General features: G+C 38.7%; 1 protein-coding gene across 1 annotated transcript in view; it reads right to left on the reverse strand.

Annotated features, from left to right (window-relative positions):
• Positions 1–3,229: 3,229 nt before the first annotated feature.
• Positions 3,230–20,983, reverse strand: part of LOC132826613 (mucin-19-like) — a 93,017-nt gene continuing 75,263 nt past the window's right edge. The window contains exons 70-81 of the mRNA XM_060842568.1: positions 19,711–19,882; positions 19,364–19,593; positions 18,703–18,886; positions 16,324–16,537; positions 14,318–14,499; positions 11,924–11,993; positions 11,647–11,753; positions 11,489–11,520; positions 7,241–7,351; positions 5,236–5,287; positions 4,203–4,308; positions 3,230–3,505 (exon numbers count right to left, since the gene is read on the reverse strand). Of these exons, the coding sequence (XP_060698551.1) occupies positions 3,337–3,505; positions 4,203–4,308; positions 5,236–5,287; positions 7,241–7,351; positions 11,489–11,520; positions 11,647–11,753; positions 11,924–11,993; positions 14,318–14,499; positions 16,324–16,537; positions 18,703–18,886; positions 19,364–19,593; positions 19,711–19,882 (1,629 nt within the window). The 3' untranslated portion in view covers positions 3,230–3,336. The remainder of the gene's footprint in view (positions 3,506–4,202; positions 4,309–5,235; positions 5,288–7,240; positions 7,352–11,488; positions 11,521–11,646; positions 11,754–11,923; positions 11,994–14,317; positions 14,500–16,323; positions 16,538–18,702; positions 18,887–19,363; positions 19,594–19,710; positions 19,883–20,983) is intronic.

Here is a 20,983-nt window from a genome sequence, read left to right on the forward strand (position 1 = left end):
ATTGTGCTGAAACTCAATATTTAGGATATTTCCTAGAAGTGACCATTAGCATCAGTACATGTTCTTCGCTTTGATTACATTGGCAAACAAAATATTTAAGAAACAATGTCCAATGACTGTTTTTAGTGAAAAATGGAAATTCAATTAAAAATACATCCTGACTGATTGTGTGAAACATGTCATAGGAGGATATAAGAAACCTATTTCTGTGAAACTGGTTGGTGTATTTGCCCGGTGGGTGAGTTTAAAGATGTATTTCACAACAATCTAAAGGCTTAACAAGGGGTTAGTGGTTTCTTTATTTGAGGATTGACTCATTTGCAGTAGGTGGTTAATTATTAATCTGCCTGGGATGTATAAATCCTGGAATGAATAGGAGTGGTGACAACTAACTTTCTTGTCTGACTCCCTTGCCAGTGGCACTGTCTTAACTTCACGTAAACCCATCACACAATTGGCATGTTTGTAAAATCTTTGAAAGAGCCATATTTAGAAATGTGTATGTTCAAATCACACTTAGGGATCTCCATAGTTCTGCAGGCTGGACGGACTCAAAGGCCTCTCTATAGACTGCAAAGAGTACCCACAATTCCTTGATATGTACTTTTTATCACTCTTCTCATGTGTTACACAAGAATGGCCTATGATGTCCTCTTACTGTAGTAAATCAGACCTGTTCCTTGAATATTTCTGGTTAAGGTATGGTGGCCTTTCTCTGATCTCTGAATCTCATACTATCGACATACAGTGAGTTACCATTGACCAGAAACTGAACTGAACCATCCAGAAAAATACTGTGGCTACAAGAACAGGTCAAAGACTAGATAAGTATCTCACCTCTTGACTCCTCAAAGCTTTCCAATCATCCTCAAGTCACAGGTTGTGGAATATTCACCAATAGCCTGAATGGGTACTTTGCCAAAGTACTCAAGACGATTGGCACCAACCTGAATGAAGGAACACATTTTATCGGCATTCCATCCAAAACCTTCAATAGTCTTTGCTTTCATTGTCAATATTCTTTGGCAGTGGTGCGTAGTGTACACAAAACCTGCAATTGATAGTGAATATACTGTAGTAACATGTAGTGACAACACCTTCCAAACATACTACACCCATCATCTAAATGGAAAAGGTCAGCAGATGCATCACAAGCTTCAAGTCTCACAGAATTCTGACTTGGAACTTGATAAATGTTCTTTTGCTGTCACAGGGACGAAATTCTGAAATTCCCTTCTGAGCAGCTTCTCAATCAGTGCTGCCCATTCCACAACCTGGACTGGTTTCATGATTCCTTTGCTTTCCAACCTCCTGATATTTGCCTCTACCTTTGCTGTAATACAAATGGCTCTGGGCGGGCCTGGCAAAATTGTGTATTTGCTACCTGGCCAACACATAAAATGGCCTTGACTCCATTAATAGTCCTCAGACCTTCCTGAGAAACTTTAAGGTATTTAATTAGGACTTCAATCAGGTAGCTATTCGCTGATCAAAACTGTTCAGGCAATCAAGGAGAATCTTTCTCAACCAATTTGACCCTATCAAGCTTGGATCCAATCCTTTCCTTTTACTACAATCAGTGGTAACTGAACCAGCTACTTCTTGAGATTGGAACCGAAGTTGTGCCCTTAATCTGTAAAGGCTCCCCACTATAAACTGTGCAAACCTAAGGGTTGGAATCCAGAGGGAATTTTGTTTAAGGCTGGTTCAGTGATTATGGAAATGATGTCGACTTCTATTAGAATTGGGTGACCATTTAGCCAGATATTTTATTTTGGTTGGTTCTGATTTGGACGTTGCAAGGCAATTTAACCATTTGACCCACACAACCAGACGTGGGTGAACTTTCCATGGTGTACACTCTCCTGGATGAGTTCTCTTACACAGTTTAGGACCAGTGGGACTCTTTTTGCGCCTGCAACAACCCTAATGGCTTGCCAGCCTGGATCCTGAAGAAAATGTTAACCTTTTAGCTGAGGGTTGGCTTTGTTTGGGGTTTTACTGTGAGCTGTCCTAGAGTTCCTCCATAATCGCCTTCACTCCAGTGATGTTCCCGAAACTCATTTGGACTGGCAAGGGTTTCCACTTCCATTAGAATACTCTGCAATTCATATGCTTCACTTGCCATATTACCTAACGGTGAAGCCAGCTGCAGTGCTTGTTTGAAGTCCAGTTGGGCCTCCGTTAGTAGGCTCTTTTGTATGGTTGCATCATCTCCTTAAGGATAAGGTGAAAGTTGTTTTAATTCTGTCAAAAATCCTGATCACAATTCTTGAAAGGTTTACTTGGGGAAAGTTAAGCTCCCAAAAATTGAAAAAGCTGCAGTTCCACAAACCATCAGGAAAGTTACTCATTGCTTTTCATTTGCTCCAATTTCATTTAGCTGAAAAAGATAATACGCTCTTTCTGCATACTAGGCCTAGTCTTCAATGGCAAGATAGAATGAGTCAGGTTTCCCAAATAATGGCCCGATGCCAGAAATGCTTGTCCCAACTTAAAGACGACTGCTGTGAGTAAAGTTTTCAAAGGGTATGCTTTTCGCTTCTGAAATAGCCTCACAGGATCACAGAGTAACCCTTTATTTACACGTGGGAAGTACTTGATCCTGATCCCACTCCCTCAGAGTCAGCTCTCAGAGTGAACAGAACCTCTGACACTCCTGTTTACATCTGTCAGTCAGGATTTCCTGATTGGACAAAGTTAACAGCCCAAATGAGAGAACTCACATTCTATGAGATCTGCCTGACTGACCTCATTACAGCAATTGCACTGGAAATCTGAAATAATTGCAACAATTATGTATAAGTTATATTAATCTGTTACTAATGCCAGATAGGTCAGACAGATGGTTCTCAATGTTCAGTATTTGTGTTATGTATCAGAATTGGCGGAACTTCAAGCTTATTTTGACATAACTTGTCAAATCCATTACCAAATTAGTTAGAAATCTGCCAACATAAATAGGAGTGCAGAGAAAGTGAATTTAAATTGTAAACAACTTATGTTTCTCACATATATTTGTATTTAAAAAAATGGAAAAAATATGACAACATACAAATTGCAAGGTTAAATTCATATGGAACAAAACTTTATTGATTTTATTTTGCCATTAAATGAGTGAAAGGTTTGCAACAGATAAATGACATGTTATGAAGAGACTACATTCCCACAGTTTAAAAGAAGCATTTGGGAGTAATGTTACAACATTATCTTACCACCAAGTAGTACCAAGCAAGCAGAATACATAAAGAAAATGAATCTTTGAGTTTAGAATTTAGTGTCTAATTTAAGCATTAATTGAAATATGTTCAGCTGGTTGGCTATGTGTGCGCAACATTAATATGCTGTGTTTCCACAGGATTTGCACTGGCATGAGTTCACATAAATATATGAATGTGAAGTCATGTTTCCATTGGAGCATTGCAGCATCACTGTTCTTGTCTCAAATTCATTTTCATAACAGCAAGAACACTGTCGTTCCATGCCATTCACTTTGGGATTGAACCTGAATAATAACAAGGTCACAATTACATCAAGTTATTCAATCAAGTTAACCTGTTACCTTATTCAATTATATATTTTATTCACAAAGCTACAGCATCATGATGGCGTCAAGCTATTTATCCTGTATAAAATTCATGAAAATATGAGCAAACAATAAGGGTGGCTCTGTGGTAGGCATTGTGGCCTCACAACTCCAGGGACCTGGGTTCAATTCCAGCATCGAGCGACTGTGTGGAGTTTGCATGTTCTCTCTGGGTTTCCTCTGGGTGCTCTGGTTTCCTCCCACAAACTAAAGATGTGCAGGTTAGGAGAACTGGCCAAGCTAAATTGCCCATAGTGTTCAGGGATGTGTAGGTGAGGTGCATTATTCAGGGATAAATATAGGGTAAGGAAATGGGTCTGGGTGAGTTACTCTTCGAAAGATTGGTGTGGACTTGTCCTAATAACCTGTTTCGATACTGTAGGGATTCTATGAAAATACAGGAATGGAATGACTGTTGGATCATGTTGTCTATTATATAAGTCAACAAAGAGTTAGAGCCACACATTCATGTGATAGTGTACAAGCCCAAACTATTTATTGCCTCTTCACTACAACAATGTTATTGACCTGCTGTATATATCAAGCTTATTTTGAATTTTTGTTTGATTCATTATTCTGTTTAAAATATACAAAAAAGTTAAATCAAATTACTTACATGGCAAATGACTTACAATATCCATCACATACTTGCACCTCAACATTTGTTGAACAGTTATCCTTCATGATAGTGAGCTGTTTCTTTTTTACAGCACAGACTTTTACTGTAGGTGTTGGGAGGAATCAATCAGAACATTATTTTCAGTTGCATTATACATAACTGGTACAGATAGTTCAATTGGATTTAAGAGATGAAAGAGGCACAGGCTTTTTTTCATTTGAAGAACTAAATCTTTTAAGCCATCAGCAAGAAAGACCAGCAGATGAAAGTTTTATTAGGTTTTCCTCAGACACAAAAAAAGCTCAGACCATCATCTTTAAAAGAAAGAATTGAACACAAATAAATCTGTTGATTGGTATAGATATGCAATTCAATTTTCACACCATTGGTTTTGGAATGGGAATCTTGCTGAAAAAGCCAAGAACTAAATTGCACCATGGAAATTGTGGTTTAACTTTCCCACTGGATCTGTGCAGAGGTCAAAATGGCAGCTGGGCAGGAGTTCTGCCAGGTGAAATGTGATGTTGTCTGTCCTGTGATCCATAACATCAGTTCATTAGCTTAATGTAATTGAAAAAGATGGACAATCACAACTCCAGTGCTGGGAGGTCAAAATGCTTTGTTGAACTGCATTGAATTGTCGATGTATTTTTGTGCTGCTTCAATACTTTGGTATTGGAGCAGTTACTTCAGCATCTGACCCATCAGTCAGCAGAAAAGCCAAAGCACAGATCTCACAATTTCAAAATCAGGTGAAAACCTGTCAGTCACACCTCTGTTTCAATAAGTGGTGATATAGAAAGAAGAGAATATGTTGTCTTCCAAAGTAACCTTAGCAAACTCAAAAGTAGTTCATAGTCATATTAAATACCTTTGAAATAAAGTAACTTTTGTCAAGTGGGTGATTCATAACAGATACGGAGGATGAAATTCAAAGCCCCAGTACTTGTTGAGTAAGTTGTTTAATAAATTACTGCAAGAAAGAATAAGCTGCTGAAGTAGTCAACAGTACACAAAATGAAATGCTTACCTTCCTGCAAACAGGTGTAGCAGCAGTGATAGCTATCCCATATTTTGTTAGCCTAAACACAAAGAAAATATTAAATTGGCCTTATTGAATAATATACATTGTTTCACAGTTTATATTCATGTTGAATGTGGCAGATGCACAAACTATATAGATGTTACACGCAATTCAAACATGTGTACAGCCCAAAGATAATGATGCAAAGGTTCTTTATTTCACTGGCTTTGGGGCATCACAAACAGGAAAAAAATTAACAGGAACCAAGTAACACTGTATACATGGAATGACCATGTGGGTTACATTTAGCTGATGAATCCCTTTGTCTGTCTTCTCTCCCTTTCCATCAGCTCTCTCTCCAGCGACAATACTCTTTATTTTCAAATGAGAGTACGTTCTCCTGCTGCAACTTCCCTCCCTCATTGTCTCCTTTTCTTGGTGGAGATCTGAAAAGATTACTAAGCTCCCCTCCTCAGTCACCATTGCTGCCAGCTGCTGGAGGTCCCATTTTATAGAAAATGCAGATCATGATTAATAAGTTTTAATTGTATTTTCTTAAGTGTCCCTAGAATGAATGACCATTTATTCTCAAAGTATTTTCGCTTTTGAAGGCAAATTCAAGAATATTTGTTTCAAGTATATTAATAAATACTCATAGAAAAGATATGGGAACAGTGTGAACAGTTATGTTTAGATTTGTTTGTCTATGTGAAGGGTAGGTGCTGTCATGGACTGGTTGAGCTACACAGGAGAAAATGAGTCACATAGTGGGGTAACTGCAATGCAATTTAAGTCAGTCCCTGTCATTTGAATTTGCAGTCAGATATGTCATACTTGATAATTAACGTAAGTTATGATTGCATTTTATAACTCGTTTTCAGTTTTATCTTTGCTTCAAACAACTCATTATTGATCTTTTGTCTTACGATTTTTTATATGCATTTTAGATGAGTGTTGCACAAAGATAGATTTTTTTTGTCAGAGTCAGCAGTGAAGATAATCAGTGACAGGTAAGAATTGTGGCAGAAAACTCTGTCTCTTCATTCCTATTTATGTATAAGAACCTCAGAACTGCATTGTACTGCTACAACATATACATTTGATGAATATTGCAGATTTTTATAGTATTGTGAACATGATATCCAGAATTAAGATGACAGAAATCAACCCACTTAAATTACAGAGAGAAGGCTGTTATTCTCTCTGAATGACATTAGCTTACCACAAGATTCATCTGGGCCAAAATGGCAGATCCAAATGCACATTAAAATCCTATTTATTCCATCTGTCTCGAAAACAATTCAAATTCCACCTTCTTCTTTTCCATTATTGTGTCCAATTTTTGTTTCCAATTTGGAGTTTCACCTCTCAGATAAGATTGTTAAGTGTTGTACTGTGGACCCCAAACACATGAACAATAGCCATGTGTTTGGCCAATTATATTTTGAGTAAAAACTTGCAACAAACAAAAGAAGCATTTCTCACATCTTGTCTGGTCTGACTAAAACCCTGGTTACTGAGATGAAGGAACAGTTTAATGATTTATTGTAGCATTCCAATCTTAAATGGATATTTCTCCACCGTGCCACCTAATCCTCACTTAATACTAAAAGTGAGTTCTAAAAGTTCGCTTAATGGTGGTAGAAAGTTTTCTCCTCTAACTTTGGATTATTTCTCTTTTTATTGCTCTTTGAGCTTGACATCCAATGGTCAATGCCTCTCACACATCAGATTTATAGAAAAACAAATGACAAATTCCATATTATAACACATCATTGTCAGAAATCACATGATACCAAGGTATTGTGCAACACATTTATTTGAAATCACTAGCTTTCAGAGTGCTGCCCCTTCATCAGGTGCTTTGATAGCTTGTAATTTCAAATAAACCTATAGCCTGATGTTTTGTGATTTCTGACCTTGTCTGCCCCATTCCAATACTGGCACCTCCATATCATAACACATCATGGCAAACAAAAGTTACTAAAATCATGTACAGGTTTGTACTGACCTCATCACAGGTTGGATGAGACGAACATGTTATTTGCAACTTTGTTACCACACCATTTGAACATTGGTATTGGATACATGTATCATTGGGATGAGACCAACTTTCATCTTCCTGGAAAAGGAAAGCAGAGAAATGTTGTTATAAAAATAAGGTTAAAATAAAGAAGTTAGGAAACCCTTGCAAGTGGTTCAGATGTTTGTGGTGGCAAATAGTTAAGTCATGTAGTTCACGGACATCTGGGCAGTCCATCATGACAACTCCCTCAATGACACAGGATTGGACTGACATAATCAGCTAAAATTCGTATCTATGATTTCTATTGAGCAATTCCTGCCAGACTGTATCATGTGTTGAACACCCTGAAACAACTCAATTTCAGTGCTTGCACTGCTATAATGAATAGGCTAAGGAGGCACTGAATGAGGTTTTAAAATTCATTCATAGTATGTTGGTGGCACTGGCTGGCTCAACATTTATTGCCCATACCTAATTGCCCAGAAGACGGGTAAGATTCAACCACATTGCTATGGGTCTGGAGTCACATCTAGCCATAGCAGGTAACAAAGGCAGATTTCCTTCCTTAAAGGGCATTAATAAACCAGAAAAGTCATCATAACAATTGAGAATGGTTGCATTCCAGCCATCTGATTCATTTTTATTCAATTTAAATTTTGCACCCTGAAATTGTGGGATTTGAACACAACCTCAGCATATTAGCCTAGTGTCCTAGATTTTCCATTCAGTAGCATGACACCACTTGAATGCCACTATGTACAGGTAAAGTCGTCATGGTCTTACCACACCATAGGGCAGTTCTCTCAGTAGAAAGAATTAGGTGACTGATGGTGAGTTTAACCTGAGGTCACCACAGCTCAAGTGAGGGGAGAGGTAAAGATGGATAACCTAATTGGAGCAGGAAGTGAACCCACGCGATTGGCATTATTTTGCAGCACAAGCCAACCTTTGTCTAGCTGAATTGCTGGCTTGACTATTATACAGAATTTTGTTCTTTATACGTGAATTGAGCAGTGAGTAGTAATACAACATATGACTGATACCATACTACTGTCAAAAAGTGAGAATATTCCTCGAGTGGATTTCCAATGTGTTTAATCCCAGTTGATGCATAATCCTCTTTTCTTGGGCTAATATCACAAACCAGAAATTCATCTAGCAAAGTTCTCAATATGTGACTAATCTAAATTGAAAGGATTTACACAATGACAACTGGAGTTCAAAATATGGATACTGAACCATCGTTCAAAGCATCAACAAGTCTATTCTTCAATAACGCTGGGAAAACCTTTCACCATTATGATGACTTCCTTTATAGTCAACATTAATGAAAGCAAAGGCAATCTTTAGATCAATTACTAATGATTTAAAAATAAAGTAGTTTGATGCAATATGGGATGATGTTGGAAAACATTGAAAGAAAGCATGAATGTGGGACTAATGTTAAGAGTAATCAGACATGTTGCATAAAAATATAGTTGGAGATCAATATATCCTGAAATCAGATTGGGAGTTGATTGCTAAGTAAAAAACAATGACTGCAGATGCTGGAAACCAGAGTCTAGATTAGCATGGTGCTAGAAAAGCACAGCAGTTCAGGCAGCATCCGAGGAGTAGTAAAATCGACGTTTTGGGAAAAGCCCTTCATCAGGAATACAGGCAGAGAGCCTGAAGGGTCTCTGCCTGTATTCCTGATGAAGGGCTTTTGCCCGAAACGTTGATTTTACTGCTCCTCAGATGCTGCCTGAACTGCTGCGCTTTTCCAGCACCATTCTAATCTAGACAGTTGATTGCTAAGTTAAATTGTTCTGCTACATCCTTGAAAAAGGTAACAGTACAGGAAAGGAGAAATAAAATATAAAGGGTTTTACTAATTAGGTGAGTGAAGACTATTTCTGTTGGCAGGAGGTCAGTACACGGGAGGGGGGGACAGGTTTAAAGTGGGTGATAACAGAACAACGAAGTAGTGAAGGAAATTATTTTACGCAATAAATCCACATAACCTGAAAAGCCGAACTTCAAAGTGTACAGCTATCTGATTCCATTTAAAAAGAGAATGGAATACATATCTTAAGAAATAAAATTTTACAAGGTCAATAAGAAAAGAGCAGAGAAATTGAAATTTTATAGTACTTTCAAAGAGAGAGCCCAGTATTAAGGGATTTAATGGCCTTCTTAAATGTTGTATGATTCTAAATCAAATGATACAACTGGAACAGCTCAGTTTCATCATGGACTTACATTTATTATTTTCAGTTAAAGCTTTTGGCTGAGTATGATTCATGATGCCAAGTCTGCAAAAGTGACTGGCTTGGAATGAGTTTTCTCAAGCAATAATCTCTTTTTCACCTCATTATTTGTGCATTCATGCCTCTTCATCCCCTTCTTGTGAAAATGTGTGACAAGAGAACTGGCAATGCCTGCAATTGCTCCTGGCATTCATGCCATGGGTGTCATACATAAAATCTAGCTTCCCATCACCGCCACTGACCCTGTGGTGCTCGATTATTATGTGAAGACATGGGGCAATAGGAAAGCTCACTCCCCGTTTCACAGACAGGGAGCTGGAGAGCTTGTGGATGGGGTAGTGGAGAGGAAGGCTGTCCTTATTCCTGTTGAACACCAGCAGAGGCAACACCTCTAAATCCAGCCAGCCTAGACCCAGATGGCAGCCTGTGTCAGTGTTGTGACCTAGATTATTAGAATGCTTGGAAATAAAGAAAGAAATTTGATGATTCCACATGTTCCACAATGTTAAGTGCCACTATCTCCTCTCTGCCATTACCATTGGGCCACCATGTAATTAAACCCTGGCACTGCATGCTTCGCTCACCAAGTCTCATGGATTGTCCTTTTCCATATGGCCTGTGTGATGTTCACTTAATGGCACTCGCACAGCTAATCCTTCCAAACTATATTCCCTTATTGCCCATTCTATATATCCACTGGTTACATCCCACAACCTCTCCTGCCTCACCATTAACTGGTCTTGCACTGATTTTCATCATACTCAATCATTCCCTGTGTCTAATTAGGGACAGAAAATGGCCCACTTGCTAGCTCTACCGCACCCTGACTGACTTGATCTGTAGTCCTTGAACTGGTCATACTTGATCTGCAGGACTGACCAAAGGCCTAATCTCCAACTCTGAGAGCATGGATGCCCAACCTCTTAGGGATCAAGTGCCTAACTGGCAATGGTTAAACCTCTGGACTGGAATTGGACAAGTTCCTTGAATGGCTACGGCAGTTATCTCTGACTATAGGCTCCTTGAGACCATTTAGTGCAGCTTCACATTGACTTTCACATGTGATCATTTGCTTGGAGCACATACAGTGTATCTGCAATGTGAGGTGTTAGCAATTGGCATAGCATATGCCACACAGTGCTCCCACTGTGACAAACTGCCTGTATCTCCCTCCTGGCTGAAAAGAAATGCAAGCCACAGAGCCCATCAGTCTCCAAGTAAGCAGAAACATGAATGAGTGCTGAGAAACATAGGATACATCCTGTTTAGATGCATGAGGTGTATGTGTGTCCCTGGATGTAAAGCAATCTAGCAGAATCATGACAATTTCAACTTTGGAGCTCAGGGACAACTATGTCTTGAAGTTTGAAGTGGTGTGAGAGTTAGACTGAGATCAGGCACTGTAACATGGAAGCTGATGTTCATAGAGCCTGCAAAGAAACTGTGGTGAAGTCTGAAACAAGCATCTGGTGAGCTGCTGCCACCAGATTGTGACTCTGATTGGCACATCAGGAATTTGTGCCATTTAGTTTCTCAGGGAAGGAGAGGAGAGTTGGACGTAGTGAATAAATGAGATGAATTGCAGATTTAACAAGATGCAAATCCATGGAAGTAAGACAACTGCAAAATTCTGAAATTGCCAGAAAATTTTGGAAATGTTTTCTAGACATGGAGGTTCTGAATTTTTAATTTTTGACCATTTTGCCAATTTTCTTGCCACAGCCTTCACGACTCCAGGTAGGAGAGATTCCACTCTATCGTACCTTCGGATAACATGCTCTAATATAGGTATTTAAAAATATATTATGGCCAAAAGATAATGACATCTATGAAAGTGATTAAAGAGATTGCAGTTCAATGAATTGCAATTATCTTATTCTTTAAAAAAGTGAAATTTTATCTTGATGCTACACATTGTTTTAGTGCCAGATAATTTTGCTTGAAAAAATTAGAAACTTGGAAACAATAAAGAGGAAACACTCACATATCTTATATTTCCTGCATCATCTTTGCATCCTGTGGAAAAAGCAGTGTCACGTTGTTAAATGAGTGCCATCTTTGCCAGAGATTTTTAAAAAGTGCTTGTTGTATTGATATATTAGTTATAATGATGAGTGTTTGTACATTTTCATAGTTACTCACTCTGACATGAAAAAACACATTGGGTTCCATCCTCAGACAACATCAAACCAGCTGCACAAAAGCAGCCTTCAACTGCCTCATCAAATGTCTCCCCAAGTATCATCTCACTGAAAATAAACATTGTAGTTATTGGTCATATTTAATCAATGCTACAGTAATGAAAGGCATAGTAATTTTTAAAAACTTCAATCAAAACTACTGTTTCAAAATATGGACATTTGTGATGATAAGTTATGATACAAATTTGGATAATTCAGAATACATGACAAATACCTACCCATCTTTACAGTAGTTATGATTATTAAAAGCACAGGCTTTATACGTGAAACCCATTGGACAGTCGTAGGCTTAAAATAAAACGTTAGAAAAAAGTTAGACAGGGACATTCAAAATATTGATGTCATTAAGATTGTCAAAAGCTGTAAGTGTATGGAATAAAATCATGCATAATTGTTCCCAAATGAAATACAACTTCTGTTTAAAGCTGAGAACAAGTTTTAATCATTAGTGAATACTCTAAAAGAAACATAAGCATTTGATAAAAGGAATAGATTTTTTATCTGAATAATTCCTTGTTCAATCTTTTACTTCTTTCACAAGTTTTAATGCATTTTAACTTGAGCTGGAGGTCTCCAATGAGTATATAAAGCACTTAGCACTGAACAGCTGCGAGTCGCTAATGGACAGCAGATCTCTTGAAGTGGAGATCCCTGTTCCTGGGGTGCTCAAGGTGGGGAAACACTTCGATAATGGTGCAAGCAGGTGTCTTCTACCTAGCTCCTGTGTAAAATGCACAATGTGTTTACATGGGGCTTGCATAGGCTGTAACAGATCAAATCTCTGCTCAAAACTACACTGGAACTTCTCCAGCCAGCAGTCTATGGATTGCAATCTTCCATCAGAGGAGATTACATGCTTCAACCAAAAGGTTGTCAAAATCCTGTCAACTCTCAGTAAGTCTGATGTTTAATTGACCCAGTTCATTCCGATTATCCTGACCCTCCACAATTTACTTGCTCAGTGATTAACATAGAGGAGTATGATTTTCCTGTGCCTTCTAAAGGCTGCTAGAAGCCCTGCTGGAGACTGTTTGTCATGCAATCTCACAGTGCCTGATTAAGGAAATCTGGGAATGTGAAGATGGGGTTCCTGAAAACCATGTTCGTGCCATTATGTCCAAGCCTGCTGTCCTCTTCTGTCTCATCATCTCTCTCTACAACCCTCATTACATCCTCAGTCAATTTTGGCTTGGGGGTTCTTCTCTGAGCATGGGCTATGCATTTCCAGCAATGGAAATGATGCTAACTGATGCTAACCTTGATGTTAACTGCAATGAGAAGTGAGGGAGAAGCAGTTCTTGGCTTGTGGATATTCTATCCTCAACACCTTGGATCCCAGGGCCAGTCAGACAGCACCAGGTAAGTGTCTGTTATGCACATAATTCTGTTGGCCCTCCCCCATGTATCTGAAGAGTATTCTCCACAGTTCTCCAACCAGTGGTCAAAGCATCTAGCAGGCTTATTTATCTTTCCCCCAGGTTTCGTATGTTGCACAAATTGACCACTGCCTCATGTCCACAACTACAACAGACCTCCTCTGCAAACCCCTTCCCCCTCCCAGGGTTGTCAGGTGCTCCACTGGACTTTACTATGGACTACTTCTTCAGACTTTCTAACACGCTAGCTGCTGATTTCATTTGCTTGGTGTATGACTGTGCCAAATGCCATTGCACGGATAGTAGGCAAAGGGCAATTGTCAGAGTAAGGAAGCAGCCTTGGCAAACAGCCGAGTCCCCACTCAGGACTGGTGAAGGTCTGTCCCTGTGTGGTTACTGGACACCATGCAGCCACACAATGCTGTTTGCTGGTGAGCTCTGCTGGCCAAGTCTGTCGTAGGCACCAAAAGAGAAAATGCTGGAAAATCTCAGCAGGTCTGGCAGCATCTGTAAGGAAAAAAAGAGCTGACATTTCGAGTCTAACTGACCCTTTGACAAATCTCAGACCTGCTGAGATTTTCCAGCATTTTCACTCTTGGTTTCAGTTTCCAGCATCCACAGTAATTTGCTTTTATTTTAGCTTCTGTCCTAGGCATACTGCCAGGGCATTCGATAGATGTTAGAATGTTGGCAATGGCACCCTCAAAGTCAAGTGCTGCTGCCCATGGTAGAAGGGTATATGTGCTTGGTTCTTGTGGATCGTGGCCTCCCCTCTAGTGTGTGTGGGCAGGAGGGGGACATTGAGAGGAGGCAGCTAGCTGAACCATGTAAGAACCCACTCTGGATTCCATGTCTGTTTTTTCAGACTGCTAACTTGTTTGGTGAGTTCTCTAAGATCTTTGTTGGAATATTAATGCAGCATGTTTTGCTGTTCACAGGGATCTTAGCAAACGTAAATAATTGACAATTGCCAACTAACTGCTGAATGGAGAAAATCCAGCCATGGTGCTTGTGGAAAGTGTAAAAGATGGAATGCAATGATCCTGATACCAAAATGTTTATTGGCCGATTCTACCACTGCTTATGTCTCAGACCACCAGGCGATGCTACCTAAGTCCATGTCTCTTAGACCCCCAGGCGATGCTACCACAGCCATGTCTCTTAGACCCCCAGGTGATGCGACCACATACTTAATTTAAAGTGTCAACAATCATTCCATAGTTTCATAGCACTTACGGCATAATCCATTTGTCGAGGCTCTCCAGTCAGCACATGCCCCAGCTGCAGTACATATCATGGCAGCAGCTTCCAAAGAAGAACATTCCAACTCTGTAGAATTCACTGCACAGTGGTCATTCTGACACACCTTAATGTACTTTGCAAGATTTTGATTATTATTTCTGCAATTTCTGAATGAACTGTAGAATAGGAATATAAAGCCATTTCAATGCTGGTAACATGACAAAAGCCAAAATGATCTCTCACCTAAGAAAGCTTCAGAGTTTTATTATAACCAGCAAATTGTCCTCCAATGGAACAGCATCTAAAATTGCTTCCTGTGTTATTGTATCTAAAAGGATTGTATCTGAAAAGATTAATGCCTGTGTTCGAGGAGGGAAGAGAAGAATCTTGGACAGTTGTATAAGTTTACAATTACTTTTTGACACATCAATGTACACTGATTTCTAAATTTATTTTCAAATATTTTTTATAAATTGTTTGATATTTATATTCAAAGTATTAGTCAATGACATTTTAAGATAATTATCAAGGGAATGTCTGAAATAACACAGTGAATGTATTATACAAGCAGTTGAATCAGGCACACTGTTCATGCCTGTTCAAAATGACAAGGTTGTTCCAAAAAAAGTGTAACAATATAATTATCCAGGTTTTGACACCACTAATTCACAGAATATTTCAACTTTCTGTTTCAAATTCCCCTGACACGTGAATAGTTTAATAAAACCTGAAACTACAATATGATAGAGCTACCACAGTTATATTATTCTTGTTAACATCAAAATGATACTATCCAAAATGAATAGAAATGCATTTTAAGTTGGTGCACATCAATGACACCCCTCTTCTGCCTTGAGTGCATCATCATGAGAAACAAATGGATGGAAACTGCAAACAAGTTAAAAAGGAAAGAAATAACTAACACCCTTGAAGATGTATTTGCAAGGAAGCATTCAGAAATGAGCAAGTCATTTCTATGCCATTCCGAAATGGAGCTGGTTAAAAAGTGGATAACTATCTCACACTATGGAATTCTTTCACATTTTCTGATTGGATAGATCCAATTATAAAACCTATACAATACAATCTAAAACACTTGGATGAGAAAAAAAGTTTGACTTAGACTTTTTGCAAAGAGAAAAAGTAGTCCTTGCTGAGGCAGAAGACCGAGGGAGCAAATCGGTGGTGGGACTCTGCGTGTTATTTAGTCAGTGACAGGACAGTTTGAGGCAAACATAGCCGTTGGTGTGACAGGAGGAAGAATCAGAGGCTGCTTGCATAGCAAGACAGACTTGACAGAGTACATTATTTGTTCATCATTATCCTGGGACTAAGCATAGAACTTCCAGCAACTAGTGGCCAGTGGGGTTAGTGCACCTTCCTTAACAGTGCTGCAAGCCAAGCTGTCCAGTTGACCCTCTTACGTGAGTGATAGAGGAGCTATAGTGGAGATTCCCCTTTCCTGGAATTGGTGAGGACTGCAGGTACTCGCAAGTCAGAGTTAAGAAAATGTGGAACTGAAAAAGGTACAGCAGGTGAAGCAGCATCAGAAAAGCAGGAGAGCCAGGCAGGTTTCGGGCAGGACCCTTTGTCAAGAGATCTGGTGGGGGAACATTTGAATTTATCGGAGTTTTTCTACATGAAGTCTTGCCATCACACGCCAAAATTCAGGAGGTAAAATGCCAGCAGCGTTGGGCGATAAAGATGGCAGAATTGACAAATAAATTCTTTAACTGGACGCTTGCAATTTGGCCACCAGGTTGCAGTGAAACACAAATTCCTGCCTTTGGTAGTATCGGACAGGCTCACCTCCCAATACTTTCAGCAAAACCATTAACAGTGAGTTCAAAGCATTTTCAGAAAACTAGTAAAAAAAAACCTTATGCTAGTTATCTTTTGTAGGCTATGTAAAATATAAATTGAAAATTGAAATCTGTGAATTGAATAAGGAAACAATTTGGTCACTTATTTTCAATGAAATGACACAAAAAAGTACATACTCTCCATTTATAATATCACACACTGTATTCCCATATGCGCATGTTGGGGGTGTAGGAGGGGCTTCACACGGCGTATCTGTAGGAGCTGCTGCACAATATGCCTTATTAGAATTGTTAACTTTCCAGTCAAGTGCAGTTTTGTGACAGCAGTTAAGAGATTCTAAATTTCCATTCCTTCTTGTACATTCATCATTAATATCTTTAGAACAAGAACCTGTGAAGCGGAAGTATTTTGCATTAATAAACATATTATTTTGCTCTATTAGCACAAAATTCATGTTTTAAACACAAATTACAATGATAAAACTTTAAAGTCTAACCTCCATCTGTTCAAGAACTTAAGTATATGTTTTTTTGCAATGACACAAGAAAGATTTAGAAAATCACTGGAAGCTGACAAGTGGTTTAATAGCATGAAAATTCCAAATTTATTAACTTACATCCAATGTGTTTAATTAATATAATTAATTAACTGTAGATAACATTTATCATTCCTTAAGGTGTATAAATATGTCCTTTGCCCAGTACAGGACTTGGTGAGAAAATCCAAAGCATGTTATGTTATTTAAATAAAAGCAAAGTTCCATAAATGCTAGAGATCTGATTTAGAGCAGAAAGAGAAACACAACAGGTCATAGAGAGAGACAAATGTGGAAAGGGAAATAGGCTAACATCCAACATGATTTCTTTTGGAAATAATAATTTTCTATTGTCCCACATGTTATCTAAACTGCAATCCATTAAATGAATACCATAGTTCTTGCAGCTTATTGATATAAGGTGATCCCCAGCCTTCCTTTTCTGTCCACAGTCCTTGAAACATTGTTGCTTGCTCAGTCTATTGTCATCATTTTTGGCACTTGTCATTGGAATCCTCCAATCAATTTCATGTTCCACCACATGACCAAAAACACTTCAAACCAAAACCACAAATGTCATCCTATGTGACTGTGCTGGAGATAAAACAATCCCTTCTTTATCTGCTGCCTTTGACATAGTTAACTACACCATTCTCCTCCAGCACTTCTCCCCTACTGTTCAGCTCAGTGAGATTGCTACTCCTGTCGATGCACAAGAGCCAGGTATCACGTGTGATGGTTTGTCTTCCCAATCACGAATCATTATCCCAATATTCTCCTCAAATCTACCTTGGCTATCTTGACAACCTCATTGAAAGGACAATGACAGTTTGCAACAATATGCGAACAACATGAGCTCCCCATCACTATCGCCTCTCTCAACTGCTCTGCTCAATTATCAAACTGCTTATTGAACATTCAGTACTGGAGCTACTCTCTCCAATTCTCTGGGCCCACAGTCTGAGATTAAACAATTGCAACATTTAAAAGGCATTTGGATGGGTATATGAATAGGAAGTGTTTGGAGGGATATGGGCTGGGTGCTGACAGGTGGGACTAGATTGGGTTGAGATATCTGGTTGGCATGGGTGAGTTGGACTGAAGGATCTGTTTCCATACTGTACATCTCTATGACTCTATGACACCAGTTTTCAGTCTGGGTGTTGTACATGACCCTGTGGTGAATGGCTGACCATGTATTCTCATCCTTACAAAGGTCCCCTATTTCCAACTCCATGACGTTACCTGACCTTATCCTGTCTCTGCTAATCTGCTGCTGAACCCTTACTTATGCCTCTGGAATCTCTTGACCTGATTTCTCACTGCACTCCAAGCTGATTTCCCATGATCATGTTTCCATTACTTGAGGTTAATTAAACTTCTGGTGCCACTGCCTCGTGGCAGCTCCTGTACAACAGTAATCCCTGTGTTTACTGACCAAGAATTCCAATTATGCATCATTCTCCAGTGAAAATTTTCCATTTTGTTTATGAACCCACCCACAATAACTAAACTCTCCTGGATTCGAAGGCCTCCAAAATATTTGTGCTTATTCAAATTTGACCCCTTGATAATCTGCGAGCCATTGCTGGCCTTGGCTTCAGCAATTATTTCCCCATACTCATCTCCACCTCTCTTTTTTTCTATAAACTACCTGATAAACAACCATAATAAATCAAAGAACTCTGAATACTAGAGACTTGAAACAAGCCGAAGTAGAAAATACTGGAAAAACACTCACGTGGTCTGGGAGCAGCTATAGAGAAAAGACAAAATTAGTGTTTTGAGTCCAGTGACCTTAGTCTGCCAGACCTCTGAATTTCTCCAGCAATTCCTATTTTTGTTTAATCTTGTAAGAACGGCTACTTTGGTCAAGTCTTTCAGTCATTCAACTTTGTCTCTGTCTATGAGGCTTGGTGTTTTGCAATGCTGAGGTGAAACGCCTTGAAATGTCATAGAACTTCAAAGACTTAGTATAAAGATAAGTTGTCACTGTTGTAATGGTAACACATAAACATACCACATTGTCCTTCGGTATTATCTAAGAAATACTGTTCTGGCACCCTAATCCTGAAGTTGTTATTGAAACCAACAATTGTGGTTCTAATAGCATGAATAGAAATAGTTATTTTGTTGCAACGTTTTGTAATGCTAAGTCCATTTTCATGATATGGAAATCTCACTTCAATACCATCGACAGATACCTGTAAGAGAATTGATGAGAAGCCTGTTAAAAAAATCATTTGATGACTCTGTTCTTAAGGAATGCATTATCAGGTTATGCAGTGGAAATGATAATAAGAAAATGTTGAAGGCTGGTGATCAATATTACTGAAGAAAGTAGTGAGTAGAATTTTAACCTTGGAACCAATTTTATTCATTAAAGTTTGGTGCGAGTTCTAAACTCAGTTGTTAGAGTAAAAATAAAAAGGTTAAATTGAAAATATTTGATAATCAAGCTGTCCAAATGTTGTTTTCTGCAAACTTAGCTTTAAAGCTACCAATTGAGAGAAATTTCATCTGGGCTAGATACGAACACATTTCTAAGACTTGACCACTGCATTAGCTGCCTCACACAACAATGCTTATTTAAATATAAAATAAAGAAACAAGGCACTGTTATTGATATTAACTAATAATTATTGTATTATACAGCACATATGAAACATATTAATACTTACCAGAGGTTTCTTAATTGAAAAATAGATGACATATCCATTGTAGTTGATGATGAGTGTTTTGGAGCAGGACACAAAATGTTGTGATGCACAATCATCATAATCAATTAGCACAGAGAAATTGTATCTTGGAACTTTTTCTTGTACAAGAACATATGTACAATTTTGAAAGAAATTATAGAGTAGCCCATCAAAGGTATGATAATGTCCATTCCCCCATACATGGCAGTCAACTAAAATTAAAAATAAAATATTATTTCGATTTAGATACAAATAATAAATAATATGAAGATAATTTCTAAATGGAATTTAATAATCAATGAATTTGAATTAATCAAAAAGCTACCTACAATTACAGTCCCATGTTGAACAGCAGCCACCTTCAGCTGGGACAATGACGGGAGTTGAGCCAGTATAACATATAGGTTTCGAGAGGATTGAACAGGGAACCTGGGTAATTTCGTATGTTTGTGCCGCAACACAAGTAAAGATCTCACAGTTCTCTTTCCATGTTTCATTGCACTAGGATAAGGTAACAGGTAAATTAGTACATCAACAAATATTTAAATCAAACTGTTTTGAAATTGCTTTCACATTATTGAGGATGAAAAGAAACAGATTTCTCTCTTCATGGTCAAGTTGCTCAACTATAGTAATTTCACAGAAGCCATAGCATCACATCAGACAGGTTGCCTTAATTCCTAATTTCTGCTGTTAATCAAGTCATGATAGGAATGCAAGCACTCTTTGCATATCAATATTTGAGTTTTTGTAAAAACAGCGAGATGAAGTGTAAAATGCAAATCAAATACATCAGAAAGTTTGTATCGTTGCACTGCCTTCAACAATCTTTGTAAGGTGGTGTGCAATATAAACTCAATGAACAAAACATCTTAATTTGGTTGACCTGTTCATTACTTAAGCCCTGTTAAACCCTGTTAAAAATCACACAACACCAGGTTATAGTCCAACAGGTTTAATTGGAAGCACACTAGCTTTCAGAGCGACACTCTTTCATCAGGTGGTAGTGGAGGCCTCAATCCTGACACACAGTGGTCCAGAACATTCAGCCTCGGACCTTCGGGTGACCATCCTCCAAGATGGACTTTGGGACAGGCAGCAGAGAAAAGTGGCCGAACAGAGGCTGATAGCTAAGTTCGGTACCCATAGGGAGGGCCTCAACCGGGACCTTGGGTTCTTGTCACATTACAGGTTACTGGATCCTCTGTTCTGGAGATCCATCCTTGTCTCACATAAGAGACATACTAAAGCTCACATCTTTAACTAAGCCAGTATTCAGACCGTCTCATCTGATCACCATTGCACTATACACAAACACAGATACTCCTACACACACACACACACACACACACACACACACACACACACACACACACACACACACACACACACACACACACACCCCTATACACACATACACACGGAAACCCATACACACAGATGCGCACACAGACACCCACATACACCCTTACAGACACACACACTCCCACACTCACACATGCACCCCCTCACAGACTTAAGACACTCTGCACTCACTACACACACACACATACATACACTTTCTCACACTCACAACCCCCAACCTAGACAGACAAACACACA

Source organism: Hemiscyllium ocellatum, chromosome 23 (assembly GCF_020745735.1).
Source record: "Hemiscyllium ocellatum isolate sHemOce1 chromosome 23, sHemOce1.pat.X.cur, whole genome shotgun sequence".
Lineage (NCBI taxonomy): Eukaryota > Metazoa > Chordata > Chondrichthyes > Orectolobiformes > Hemiscylliidae > Hemiscyllium > Hemiscyllium ocellatum.